At 41.7% G+C, this 14,108-nt stretch overlaps 1 protein-coding gene across 3 annotated transcripts in view; it reads left to right on the forward strand.

Moving 5' to 3' along the window:
• Positions 1-14,108, forward strand: part of pnpla7b (patatin-like phospholipase domain containing 7b) — a 312,946-nt gene that overhangs the window by 255,079 nt on the left and 43,759 nt on the right. For all 3 annotated transcript variants that reach the window (XM_048613831.1, XM_048613829.1, XM_048613830.1), the window contains 2 exons: positions 1,775-1,844; positions 12,124-12,240. In XM_048613831.1, the coding sequence (XP_048469788.1) occupies positions 1,775-1,844; positions 12,124-12,240 (187 nt within the window). The remainder of the gene's footprint in view (positions 1-1,774; positions 1,845-12,123; positions 12,241-14,108) is intronic.

The following is a 14,108-nucleotide window of genomic DNA, read 5'->3' on the forward strand; positions in this document are numbered from 1 at the left end:
TATAATTACTTAAAAATTCTGTGTCTGATGCCACCTCTCTCTCAAACACCTGAAGGAGGAGCCAGGCTCCGAAAGCTTCTGTTTTCAAATAAACCTGTTGGGCTATAACATAGTATTGTGTGATTTCTGACCATGAGTGGCTCTCAACTTCCTTCACCAGCATGTGGGGAAGATCAATGTAATGTTTTTACTGTGTCCATCACAATCTTCACTCCTTTGACACTCAATTGAGTCTTGTTGCTTGGCCCCTCAGGTTGGCCTTCACCTGTTTGACATTGAGCTGAGCATCAACCTTTACGTTATCTCCACCACCAGCATTACTTTCATGTGATGCTGCCCGGCTTTGTCTACAGTATAACACTTCAACTACTAAAACTCCATACAATACTTTGTCACTTCCAGGCTAATTTAACCCTGTATTCTTGTTGGCTTTCCATATAGTTCAACATCGGTATTGAAATCCTTTCTGCTTGAAGCTCCTTTGCCCATCACTCCTACTGTCATGAACCATGTTTGTTCTTTGTCCTCCAGCATATTAAGGTTGCAGATTTCACCTTCAGATTTTTGCACAGTCTTTCATCTAGCCTCTGCAATCTTCTGCATATTCTCCTGCATTGTAACTTCAAAACCATTTCATTAGCTGTAAAAAGACTTTGTGAATTCCTGAAGCCATGAAAGGAGATGTATAACTGCAAATCTTTTAGCCTTTGGATTCAACTCCTGTGCAAACTCCCCCACTTTCGCAATAGACCTTTTAGCTGCCTAGACCCAGCTCTCCAGCATTTCTTGTATAAACCCGTTTTTCTACTTCCCTCTCTTTAAAAGCCTTCTCAAACCCGCACTATTTTCCAGGTCTCCTAAATGTTCCCTTGATTCAGCATTCTCTTCTTCAACCACAGAATTATAAACAGCCTTGCAATGTTTTATACACTAACTGTCAGTTTAAATATTACATGCTAGTCATTTTGGTTGGCAACACTTGTCCCTGATGCTGTGTAGCTGGGAGTTGCTATGTAAGCATTCAGTAGTAGATATGCCTAACATTTGCACTGGACAAGCTGTTTTGTTGTACAGAATTTGGTGTACTACCATTAATCAGGCACTTGGTTACACAGCACCAACTTGAACTGGTTTCTGTGCACAGTCAGACTTGGCACTTCGTGATCTTTACCACTTGACTAATCTCTTGGTAGACTTGAAAAGTGATCAGGAATTCCCGTTCTGTTGGTTGCTTGTTTCAGAGCAGCAATGGCCTTGGGACAATTCTGTAACTGTAGTGTGGTTGTTAGAGGTTTGTAGCATGAGATAACCCAGGGGTAATTGAAATATCTGCAATTATGGCAAAATATTCTGTTTCTATGTAATGATCCACCTCGATAGTTTACTTTATGACAGAATTTCAAAGATATACAACCCATAAAATTCAGGCCATTTGTGTCATAATGGTTTTCTGGTCTGCAGGCAACTTCCCCGCTCCCCCCGCAATTCCATTTATTTAATCTAATCCTAATTAATGTCTTTCTCCCTCCTCATGTACATAAATAACTTCTCCTTAAATGTGCTGTTTGCCTCAGTTTTTCCTTGCAGTTTCAAATTTGACCTACCAGATGATCATTCCCCACTATCAGTTTCTCCCCTCCCATTCCCAGTCTCCCTCAAGGTTTAGGATGTTTTTTTCTCAGAAATTGGAACCGCTTGTTGTTGGGAAAGGATGGATGAAGGGGTTGTGTTGCCCATCCTGTCAGTGAAAGGATGCTACGTGTTCTCTTTTCAGGACCTGTGGATTCCTTACTTCAATATCACCACAGATATAACTGCGTCTGCCATGCGGGTTCATACTGATGGTGAGTACACTTTGATACTCTGAACTGTCCTGCTTGCGGCACCTAATTTGTCTAGTTTGTGAGCAGTGGTAATTGTACCCACCTAACGAGGGAGATGCTGTTGAATCACTAACACGGGAGATTTCAACCTCCACTCTCAGCATTGTGAAAAATTAATACTCATTTTGGGAACTCCACCTCAAATGATTTGGCACCTCATGGTCTTGAGCAGGTGGATGTCTCTGTACTGCCGCTAATCTGATCGCATTGATCAGTGCACGCCCTGGTGGAAAATGTCCCAGGAAACTGTTACTTCTCAGTGAGGACCTTTGTTGAAATACTTTGTTACTTCATTTCTGTGAAATTCAATTTTTAAAAAATTTTAAATCCTGTTTTAATTTGCTCATCGAAGTATGCACTCACAATCCCCACTCTCCAAATTTCTGTTATTCTGGATAGAGGATTGGCTAACTAATACAAGATGTATTTGGGATAAGGACACCATTTTTAGAATGGCAGCCTGTAGCTAGTGGTGGGCTACGAGGATCAGTGCTGGGGCCACGATCATTGATAGCATGTATTAATGAGTTAGATGAGGGAAATTAATATACCGTTGCCAAGTTTGCAGGTGACGCAAAAATAAGTGGAAGGGCACTTGGTGAAGATGACATAGGTCGGCAAAGGGATATTGATATAACTGAGCGGGCAAAAACTTGACAGATGGAATATAATGTGGGAAAATGTAATGTTGGTCACATTTATATGTGAAAGTATGCACTTTGGCAGAAATAATAAGGGAGATGAATATTATTTAAATGGAGAAAGACTGCAGAAAGCTACAGAAGAGAGGATTTGGGAGTTCTTGTGCATGAATCAATAAAAGCTAGCACCCAAGCTCTTCAGCTAATAGGGGAGGCATATGGTATGTTGGCCTTTATTTCAAAAAGTAAAACTAAAGAGGTTTTGCTAAAACTAAACAATGCACTAGTCAGACTATAGCTGGAATCCTATGTATGGCTTTGGTCCCCTTATCTAAGAAAAGATATACTTCTTCGGAACTCAGACGTTTTGAAGAAAAGTCACTTTGGCCTCAAAACATTAACTCTGTTGTTCTGTATATAGATGATACCAGACCTGCTACGTTTCTCCAGTATTTTCTGTTTTTATTGCTTTGGAATTTTGTCAGTTTGGGATTTTAAACCAGCTCACTAGTTTGGTGACTATTTCTAATAACTGTACTTAACATGAATTACTATTTATTACAAGTAAATAGCTTGTATCTACAGGTAAACAATTAATGAGCCATCGGCATATAACTCTACCAGTTAAAGCTCTACTCCTTTATATATATATATACATACACAGGAAAAAGAAGTTGTTTTGGTTGGAGGGAAAGATGGGAAAAGAACTTCAGTGGCTCCTATTCACAGGATCTACTGAGATGGCCCTTGAGCTGCTGTTTGGCCATCCTTCCCTGGATACTTGCACTTGTTTACATGAGTTCCACTGTAACTGGTTCACGTTTATAAAAGGTCTGTATTATTCATCAAATGTCCAAACTTACAGCAACTGACAGAGGAAAGATAAGCTGGTTTACTTCAGTCTTAATATAGCTTTGACTGTAGGGAACAGAGAGAGCTCCTGAGCTGGTGGTGGCTTGTAAGCTTCTTACTAGCCTTTTCACATCACCAAGCTGTCAGTCACATGAGAACCAATTGTTGCCAATAACTGGTCACTCGTTCACAGACCAATCAGCTGCTCGTTGCCAGCCAAATCTCCGTCTGACACACTCTTAGCTCCAGCTTGTCTACACCTTCTACTCCTGTGTGAACCAGCAGCTGTGGAAACAGTGCTCACAATGACTGTCAGATTACTTGCTTTCAGAAACATGCAGTAATCCTCCAGCAATCCCACATCCTTGGCTTCAAAGCATTTCTTTACCCATTTCCAACTACAATTAAAAATACTGAAAAATAAAATGATAAGTTTTTTCACAGTTTAGTTGAACATAACTGCAAGCTTAATTGGAACTTGTATAGTTCTCCAATGTCTCTTAAAATCGAAAAGGCCCTTTTATAGAATTGACAAAATGGGGCTACGGCAAAAGTTGGTCTGTGTAAATGTTTTCAGGAAGACTTTTCAAATGATCCCCCGGGTGCCACAGTTGATAAATGCATCAAGCATGTGGAAATCCCAGGTTTGTTTCTTGACCTGTTCTGAGCTAACTTACCTCAGCTGGAGCATGGTTGGCCCACCTCACCGGGCATTGCTAGATTCAGAGAAGGAAGAGGATGCAGCCACCGTATGTATTCCTGATCTGGAACCAGTGATGTCTGCTAATAAGGATTTTTGTGGGACATCAAGTGAAAATTGCATTGAGCCCAAATTTGATTTCCACATCGTTCAATATCAGCCTTGCCTCACTTCACCCGGGAGAACTGTTTGAATTGCCATCGTCCCTTGAAAAAGAATTCTAGTTTGACGCTTGGAGAGAAATAGGGGGGAACAAAGAATTTAACTGAAGACTATCTAATTTTTATGAAAAGCATTCTGATCAAATAGTTCTGCAATGCAGCCTGCTATCAAATTGCATTGATAATGCCTGTGGAATATCTTACAATGTTTTATTGCAATAACGGTGCTATATTAGTGCACATTGTTGACTGGTCATCAGATTCTGACATTTCCTGTTCACACCTGCAAAACGTAAGGTTTCCAAATGGTCCTTAATGGCACTGCTTGACACTGTAATGCAACAACCCTTCTCCTCTAATCAGCGCAGTCCAAAAAAGGAAACTTTGATTGTATTTTAAAGACTGAGTGCATTGGCATTGGCTTTTTCTAACCAATCAATGTCATGGCATAGTATTCTCATGCTTTCACTGAATCTACTGCCTTTTATTCTTGCAGATTTTGACTTTCTGTCAATGAAACAAAGCACTTGTTTACTGTTCTCTCATTATAAATCTTACAGACGCTCAATTTGTTTCCAGCACCTGTGTCAATGGATTGAAAGCCTGGCCTGAGTGAGGAAAGGAGAAAGAGTCTGAGAAAGTTCCTCGTTATCCATCAGATTGTTGCAATAATTCTGCCAGATGTGCTGTTTAACAGCCATGCCACTGAGACAGTTTCTGGCCTGTGATTTCAGTTTCACTCCTCTTTCTCTCCTGTTTCAGAATGGTAGAAGTGTTCAGCCCAATGAAACTTGGCATCTTGAGTGTCTCATTAAGTTTGAGCACACAGAAGCCTACGCAGCTCGACATTTCTATGGGAAATGCCCCGCAGTGCTACCTCAGAGTAGCTGGTGAAGGTGAAATTGAATAAGCTGTCACCCAAACAGGAGCAAAAGCTCTGGGACACAATAAACGTCTGAGTTCCATACCATATTCATTGGGTAACCGGGTAAACTCCTGTGTTACATACCCGTTACTGTAACAATGGTATCCCTAACTGCTCCTCATATTGAAATGGTTATGCTGAATTTTGAAAATGAAGAGAAAAAAAGAATTGTATTTATATACTGCCTTTTATGATCACCAGCTGTTTCAAAGCACTTCATAGTGAATTAGCATGTAATGTCAGAAAAGTAGCAGCCATTTTGCACACACTGAATCCCTCTACACAGCAATGTGATCAATGCCAGATATTCTGTGTTTGTGGCGGACAGTTCCAGATTTTCAGCATCCGCAGTATTTTGCTTTTATCTGTTTTTCGGGGGTTTGATTGAGAGGCAAGGGCAGATCAGACACCAGAAATAATGCCTCACAACCTCTTCGTAATACTGCGGTCTTGTACGTCTACCTGAGAGCTCAGACAGGGCCTCAGTTTAATGGCTCATGTGAAAGTCAGTTGCTCTGACAGTGCAGAACTTTCTCACGGGACTGTCAGCCTGAAGGTTTGAACTCCAGTCCTGGAGTGGGGATTCAACCTACAAGCTTCGGACTCAGGTGAAAGTGCTTCCCTTTGATCCGTCGCTTTTTTACTGACCGGAGCCTTGTCATGTCAGATGGCTGGAAAAGAAGGCTCACCCCTGTATTTTACATTATATTTTATTTTTCCTGTCCTGAAATTAGGAACGTTGTATTCTTATAGTATTCAGACAGAGCTCCGTCAAAGAAGCATTTCCTTGTACGAGTGCAGCACCCCGTCCTTTCCCAAATCATGGGGAAATACTTGCGATCGCGTCAGTCTTTGGTTCAGATAACTTGGTGCTCCTCAGTTTGTTGAGAGCGAGCATGCATATATGGGACTCGTGAGCTAGCGCAAGCCATTTGGCATTTCAAATGGCCCTGCTCCCACAATTCAATAAGATCACGGCTGATCTAGTTTCGATCTCAAATCCACTTCCCCAGCTACCCCTCCCAGCTCCCCACTCACCCATTACCCTTGACTCCCTTCTCTGTCAGAAGTCAGTATGACTCGGCCTTGAACAAATTCATTGACCAAGCCTCTGCTGCTTCCTGAAAGAATTCTGCATCCTTCCCACTCTCTGAGAGAAAACAAGATCTTTTAAAATCTCTAGCTTAAAAGGGGCTCTGCTTATTCATGAAGGGGCAGCATGGTGGCTCAGTGGTTAGCACTGCTGCCTCACAGCACCAGGGACCTGGGTTCGATTCCACCCTCGGGTGACAGTCTGTGTGGAGTTTGCGCATTCTCCCTGTGTCTGCGTGGGTTTTCTCCAGGTGCTCCAGTTTCCTCCCACAGTCCAAAATTGTGAAATCTAGGTGGATTGGCAGTGCTAAATTGTTCATACTGTCCGAGGACGTGCGGGCTATGTGGATTAGTCATGGGAAATGCAGGGTTACAAGGATTAAGGGGGTTGGGCCCAGGGTGGGGTGCTCTTCAGAAGGTCAGTGTGGACTCGATGGGCTGAATGGCCTGCTTCAACACTATAGAGATTCTGTAATTAACTCACGTCATCCCACAAGAAGAAACATCCTCCCCCTCCAGCCGATGAAGTCTCCTCATTGGCTTTGTGTTTCAGCAAGATCACTTTTCATTTTTCTAAATTCCAATGGATATAGACACAACTGTTATACAGCAACATAGAAAAATAGGAGCGGCCATTCAGCCTTTTGAGCCTGCTCTGCCATTCAGTATGATTGTGGCTGATCATCCAACTCAGTGCCCTGTTTCAATTTTCTCCCCATATCCATGGATCCCATTAGTCCTATGAACTATACCAAGCTCCTACTTGAAAACATTCAATATTGTGGCTTCAGTCGCTTTCTGTGGCAGAGAATTCCACAGGCTTACCACCCTCTGGTGAAGACCTTTCCCCTCATCTCAGTCCTTTCCCCTCATCTCAGTTCTAAATGGCCCACCCCATATTCTTAGACAGTGACCCCAATTCTGGACTCACCTGTCATCAGGAATATCCTTCCTGTGTTTACCCTGTCTAGTCTTGTTATAATTTTACAGTTTTCTATAAGACTCCCTCTCATTCTTAAAATTCCAGTGAATGTAGTCCTAACCAGTTCAGTCGTTCGTCATATGTCAGTCCTGCCATCCCAGGAATCAGTCTGGGAAAGCTTTGCTCTCCCTCCATCATCAGAATATCCTTCCTCAGATAAGGAAGCAAAACTGCACACACAGGTGTGGTCTCACCTAGGCTCGGTCTCGTGGCAAGCCATCCTTACTCCTGTACTGTTCTACCTTTCTTCATAAAATAAGCCCTTCATCGCAGAAATGAGGTGAGTGAACCTCCTCTTAACTACTTCCAACGTAATTATATCCTTTTATATTTTAGAACTGGACAGCCTAAGAGGATCTTCAAAGAAGTTTAAGGTGCAGCTAGTATGTCCAGCAACTAGCTAGCACACATAGACAAATTGCTGTTAAATCAGGATTCAAGAATTTCTTCAAGGATTTGAAGAAGTAGTAAATTACTTCTCGATATTAACCTTCCTCAGAAAAGGATATCCTTTTGTGATAACTGGGGGCTTGCCTTCAGTAGGCTCAATGTCATGCAAGTGACAGATGAGCTCGTTTTGAAGTATACTCTACAGCTTAGTCTCTGAGCCACCTAGTAGTCACTCGTTCCCATCATCTGTCCTCCTGCTAAGGTTTCTTCCTAAGCATCCAAGCTTGAGGAAGAGGAAAACATTCCAATGTTGGATTTCTGAACTGCAGATGGTAGATTATTAGAAAACATTCGAAGATGAAATTGAGTTGGGATACATGCTGCTGCCCAGGCCAATATTAGCCCACGCCAACTACAATAGAACAGATTACGGTGTCTAATAATGGGAGTCAAACACATTTCTGCATGTTTTACTCAGCCTTCCATTTCCACTTTCACACCAATGGTGTCGTCAGCATCTTAAAAGTAGGGTTAACATTTTGGGTGTAAACTCTTCATCAGAATATTTAAAGGATTGTTACGCACCAAAAATGCTTCACATTCCAGAAATGGACAGGCCTATTGTATATTTCCACCATCTTCCATTTGTTTTAATAATTAATAACCTTGTTTCATGTAGATGTTAAATATGTAGGGAACAAAGCAGTCTGTACCCAATGTCAAAAATAACTACATAGCAATGTTTGGACTACGAAATGACATTCTAGCCAGCCCAACTATTGCAGCCAAGCACCATGTCTGTGATAGAATAATTATAGGCCATCCTCCAACATCATCACCTTCAGAATTGCCAAGTGCAGTAAACATTTTATTAACAGGCATCTTTGCGACCAGGAGTATCTCGATTGATCAAATATTCTGGTTAATGTTTATGTGGACCATTTCAAAGTACAAACAAAGTAATAGAAACATAATTCAGAGGGAATACACATCACTGCTTTACTTTATTTACACCATAAGTCACTTAAGTAATAATGCAACTTTGCCTTAAATAAAGCTTACTGGCAGAGAGCCTTCTCACTCACACCCTCAGGTGACTACTCTGACATCCCAGAGATCGCGATAATCCTTTACTTCAGGTATATAATTTTTGCTGATTTATCAAGAGTGCTGGTTCATAAGGTGCTGGTTAAAACGAAGTTTGCTATACTTCCCTGTACCTCCCTTGGGAAGAGAATCAAATAGTGTTGCTAATGTCTTTAAAACAAACTCCCAACCTCTGACTCCAATCTAGCTAGTTCTCTGGGATTTCTGATTATCCAGTAAGCATAGTTTTATTCTAATCTCTCACTTGAACCTTGTGAATTTTCGGTTCTGCTCGGAGATAATTGAGATTTGATTTCCACTGTAGCTAAAACATTTAAAAAAAAAAGTTCCATAGCACTCAGTGCTGTTGATACTTTCCACTATTTGCTAATCCATCAAAGGAAAAGTTGTTGTGTTAAGTCACAATTTTATCTGTATCACCTTTCTTTGACTTAATTTTATTAGCCAGCATCTCAAGTGTTCTGTAATTATTGTTTGGCAAATGTTTGTCGGCGGAAAACTGAATTAAAAGTCCAAGACACAGAATAATGAACATCTAGTACTTGTGGTTGTTATGCCTGTCAGAATTCACTTTGCTCTGGTCATTTGCTTTGAATGTGAGGAAGGAATGTGCAATGATTTGAACAAAGAAACAGCAACAAGTCTATCCCTGTCTGATGCTTTCAGTTTATGACCTCATCAACTTAGGTTGATGTTTTATGCAGATTCATTGATCTACGTCGCCAGGCTTTTTTTTTTGCTGTTTTCATTTATTTTGTTACCTTCCAAAGAATTAGTGTCCTCCTTACTTCTTCAAGCAAAATGAACTATCCTGTACTTTGCTATATTGACGTTTATTAGCCATTTAACCTCATCGGCACATATATTTTTATAATGATTCCGCAGAATGGTAGAGTAATTTGCAATCACCGTGCAGACAGTAATTACCTTTCACAAGCAAATCCGACTAATCGAAAAGAGCCTGCAGTCACACTGCTGTAGGTGGACTAAAGTGGTTGCTGGGAAAAGATAAAGGATCCGAATGAACAGGGCAGAAGCTGAATTTCTGCACCAGTACTTGTTGAAATTTTGGAACCTTTTAATTGTTTCTCTGGGGAAATGCATAAACACAGATCGGCTGAGTTGAGAAGCAACATGTCCAGCTTCCTGTGGTGTAGGCAGTTAGTCAGGAAACTGTATTTCATTCTTGCTTTTAAGCCACACTAAGATAAATGGTGTTTCTTCTCCCTTCTCACAACCCAGAGTGACACCTTGACTTATGAAACTGCAAATGGTTGCTCCAGGGGCTTGTGTTACTCTAGCATCCGTTTATTGGAGTCTGCTTTATTTGCAACCTTCTCCCTTTTTCATTTCTCTGCCAGAGGTGTTGATTCTTGACTGTGTTGTCATGGTTCTGAGTCCTCCTGAGATTTAACCTGCCTGGCTGTCATGTAGACCAGGTTGGGAATATGTGTAGGCTGCTCCCATGAGGAGAGCAGTACCAGCTGAGCTTGTCCTGGACATAGTTACCATTCACCTACACGCATGCGCCTGCTGAATGAGATCCCGGGGTATAATTTACAATTCTGAATTTGAACTGACTTATTGACCCGCGTTTTCTGATAGTCAGATGAACATTATTCCAGCATAGATGGGATTTGTGCATTGGAATCCTGTGGAATTCCATCATAGCACAGATGAACTGTTGGAATAGATGTACTGCTCTTCATTACTGAGAGAGCCCTGAGGAGACTCTCCTCTCAGAAATGTGGAGCTCCCCTCTTTTATTCTAAAAGAAGAGCTGGTGCAGCAATCTGTGTGGGATCGCCACTCCCCAGAAAACCCAGCCCTCTCGTTAGTGCCAACCTCCACAGTAAGGTTAAACACCATGTTAAATTAATGGGTAGTATAGTATGGTGAGCCATCAGCCAGCTCTTGAGTTGGTGTGAGTCACTGTTGTCCTGCTCTGGCAGTCCCCATTCTGCATGGATTTATTTGAAAAATTCAGCAGACCAGATTAAACTGTGTGACATAGAGTCATACAGCACAGAAACAGACCCTTCGGTCCAACCAATCCATGTCGAACATAATCCCAAACTAACCAGTCCCACCGGCCTACTCCTGGCCCATATCCCTCCAAACCCTTCCTATTCATGTTCTTATCTGAGTGTCTTTTAAACATTGTAATTGTGCCTACATCCATCACTTCCTCAGGAAGTTCATTCCACACACGAACCAATGCCTGTGTAAAAATTTTGCCCCTCATGTCTTGTTTAAATCTCTCCCCTTAAAAATATGCCCCCTAGTCTTGAAATTCCCCCATTCTGGGAAAAGACACCCACCATTAACTTTATTTATATCCCTCATGATTTTATAAACATTTATAAGGTCACCTCGTGACCTACAATGCTCCAGTGAAAAATGGCCCCAGCCTATCCAGCCTTTTTTTTTAATAACTCAAACCTTCCATACCCAGCAACATCCTTGTAAATCTCTTCTGAGCCCTCTCTCCAGCATAATAATATCCTTCCTATAACTGGGCGACCAGAGCTGGACACAGTATTCCAGAAGAGGCCTCACCATTATAAAAGTGAATTGCTGAAGCTTCAGGCCAGGTGAGACCTGAAAGAATATTAATGTTTCAGTTTAATACCACAAAAGACTTGAATTTCTATCATGGCTTTTGTAATCTCAATATGTGCTAAAATTTTCCATGTTAACTGAATTCGCTTTTGAAGTGCAGTCACTAGAGTAATGGAATTGTGGAAGGCAATATGTGCACAACATTGACCTGTGAGCATTAGTGAGATGATGAACAGGTATTTTGATTTCTTTTTCATGGTGTCAGTGATAAATAATAGGACATCGAAGAGAATGCACCTTCATGTGGTGCCATCGGATCTTTTATGTAATGTGATTATTGGTTTATCACTAGCTCTGAAAGATGGCACTGGCCTAGGTACAGCATTAGGGCCAGATTTATGCGCTGGGATTTGAATCAAAGTTGTTTCTTTAACCGTCTATGTATTTCAAATTTTTCCGTTTCCATCTCAGAATTCTAGCTTTGCTGTCTGACTGTGAAGCCCTCATTTTTTTTAAAGTAAGTTGGTGCAAAGTGCTGGTCAGACTCACGAGGTCTGGCAGCTTCTGCAGAGAGAGGAAAACAGAATTAATGTTTTGAGCCCAGTGTCCCCAGCTTCCAAGTGGTTTGCTTCTTTTATTTGCATAAATTAGTGTGTTGTGTACATGGCTCCCCATATGGTGGATTTATCGCAGTTACTGAATGCAAGTATGCTGGTTCTATCTATAATAGCAGTGTTCCTAAAGTAAGTAAAGTCTGTTTAACTAACTTGCCCCTCTTCAAACAAAAGGATGTTATTGATTATTGTAAACGTTTTATACTCTTCACAGGTTCTCTCTGGCGATACTGTCGAGCCAGTATGTCCTTGTCGAGTTATCTGCCTCCTCTTTGTGATCCAAAGGATGGTCACCTGCTCATGGACGGAGGGTATATCAACAATCTGCCAGGTAGGTTTGAGTGAGCTTTGGTAAAGAGAAGGACAAAATTGTATTTATATATCATATTTCATTACTGTTGAATGTTCCAAAAGGCTTTATAGTCAATGGAGTGTATTTTTTTCCAGAGAATAGTCTGGTCCAGAAGTTCTAAGTTTGTAGGCTAGGAATCACGCACCAAGTAACTCACCTCCTGACTTCCCAAAGCCTGCCCACCATCTACAAGGCACAAGTCAGGAGTGTCATGGAATACTCCCCACTTGCCTGGATGGGTGCAGCTCCAACAACACTCGGGAAGCTTGACACCATCCAGGAAAAAGCCATCTACTTGATTGGCACTGCATCCGCAAACATCCGATCCCTCTTCCCCCCAACGCTTAGTGGCAGCAGTGTGTACTGTCTACAAAATGCATGCAATTCAACAAAGATCCTCAGACAGCACCTTCCAAACCCATGGCCACTTCCATCTAGAAGGACAAGGGCAGCAGATACATGGGAACACCAACACCAGCACGATCCTCTCTAAATTGCTCACCATCCTGACTTGGAAATATGTTTTCGTTCCTTCACTGTCACTGGGTCAGTATCATGGAATTCCCTCCCTCAGGGCATTGTGGGTCAACTTACAGCAGGACGACTACAGTAGTTCAAGGCAGCTCGCCACTACCTTCTCAAGGGCAACTAGGGCCAGTATCGCCCACATCCCACAAGTGAATAATAAAATAAAGCATTTTCAGCAGAGGTTCAGTTTGTCTTTTTACTAATTTATTCTGTGTAATTTTAGACAGTTATGTGAAAAATAAAATGCTATATACTGTTCTAAGTTTTTATTGAAGGCACACATTACAAATGTGCACCTTCAAATCCAGCAGCCACAGACTGCTCCAATTTCTGTATTTCAAGTTCAAATGTATTTTGCAGGCAGTCATGATTTATGACCGTTCAATTTATGAATGCTTGTACTTAAAAGTGCAGTCCTGTACATGATTGGAATTATAAAGGCCTGACATGATCATTTTCATTCGTGACAAATGGCTGCTTTACATTGTCCTTCGTTGTACTCTGGTGACCAAATTGTCCTGCAAGTGGACTCCAGAAGGTAAACTGTTCGCAAGTTTGGAGACTGCTTGTGTTATCATATAAATGTTTACAGTCCTTCATGAACAAAAGGCCTTATGATAGTGATGGAGTCTTTCATTTTGCTGGTCATATTCTTGACATACTGCCATCCCCTCTGGGTGTATTTATTACATTTTATTAGAGTAAAATATTACATTGTAGTCAATCCAACATGGGAACATGTGGTGGCTGAGTTCTGAAATTCTTTGCCCACTGATGCACAGTAACCCATGGGGTGGTTGGTACCCTCTTCAATATCGCACAACTTTGTTCCCTGTTACCCAAGAAGCCTTGGTCATTTACAGTGTTCACTGTGCCTCCAGTTGTCCCAAACTTTGTAAAGAACCTCATGGTCCTAGATACCATGAGCAACATTGCAGCATGGAGAATCTTTCACCTGCACATCCCCAGTTAATATCTGAACGCAACTAAATACTCAATACTTGGACATTTAATACATTCCCACCTCCCAATAGTTGCATGCTGTCTTTGCACGTTAGAGGTTGCACTTTACCGAGACAGGCGTTCTTCATACATGACCTCAGAAATGATCTGACTTGCTGCCGTGGAATGTGGTGGGGAGCTACCACAAGCCAATTTAATCCAGCCTTCACCTCGTGTTCAAGCTTTCCAATCACTGAGAAATGATCCAGCGTACAACTGCTTTTCTTTCGTGTGCCTCCCTTGCTCGCTCCCTCACTCCCTCGCTCGGTCCCTCCCCTTCCCTCCTCCCCTTCCCTCCTCCCCTTCCCTCCTCCCCT

This window comes from Rhincodon typus, chromosome 28 (assembly GCF_021869965.1).
Source record: "Rhincodon typus isolate 14 chromosome 28, sRhiTyp1.1, whole genome shotgun sequence".
NCBI classification, from domain to species: domain Eukaryota; kingdom Metazoa; phylum Chordata; class Chondrichthyes; order Orectolobiformes; family Rhincodontidae; genus Rhincodon; species Rhincodon typus.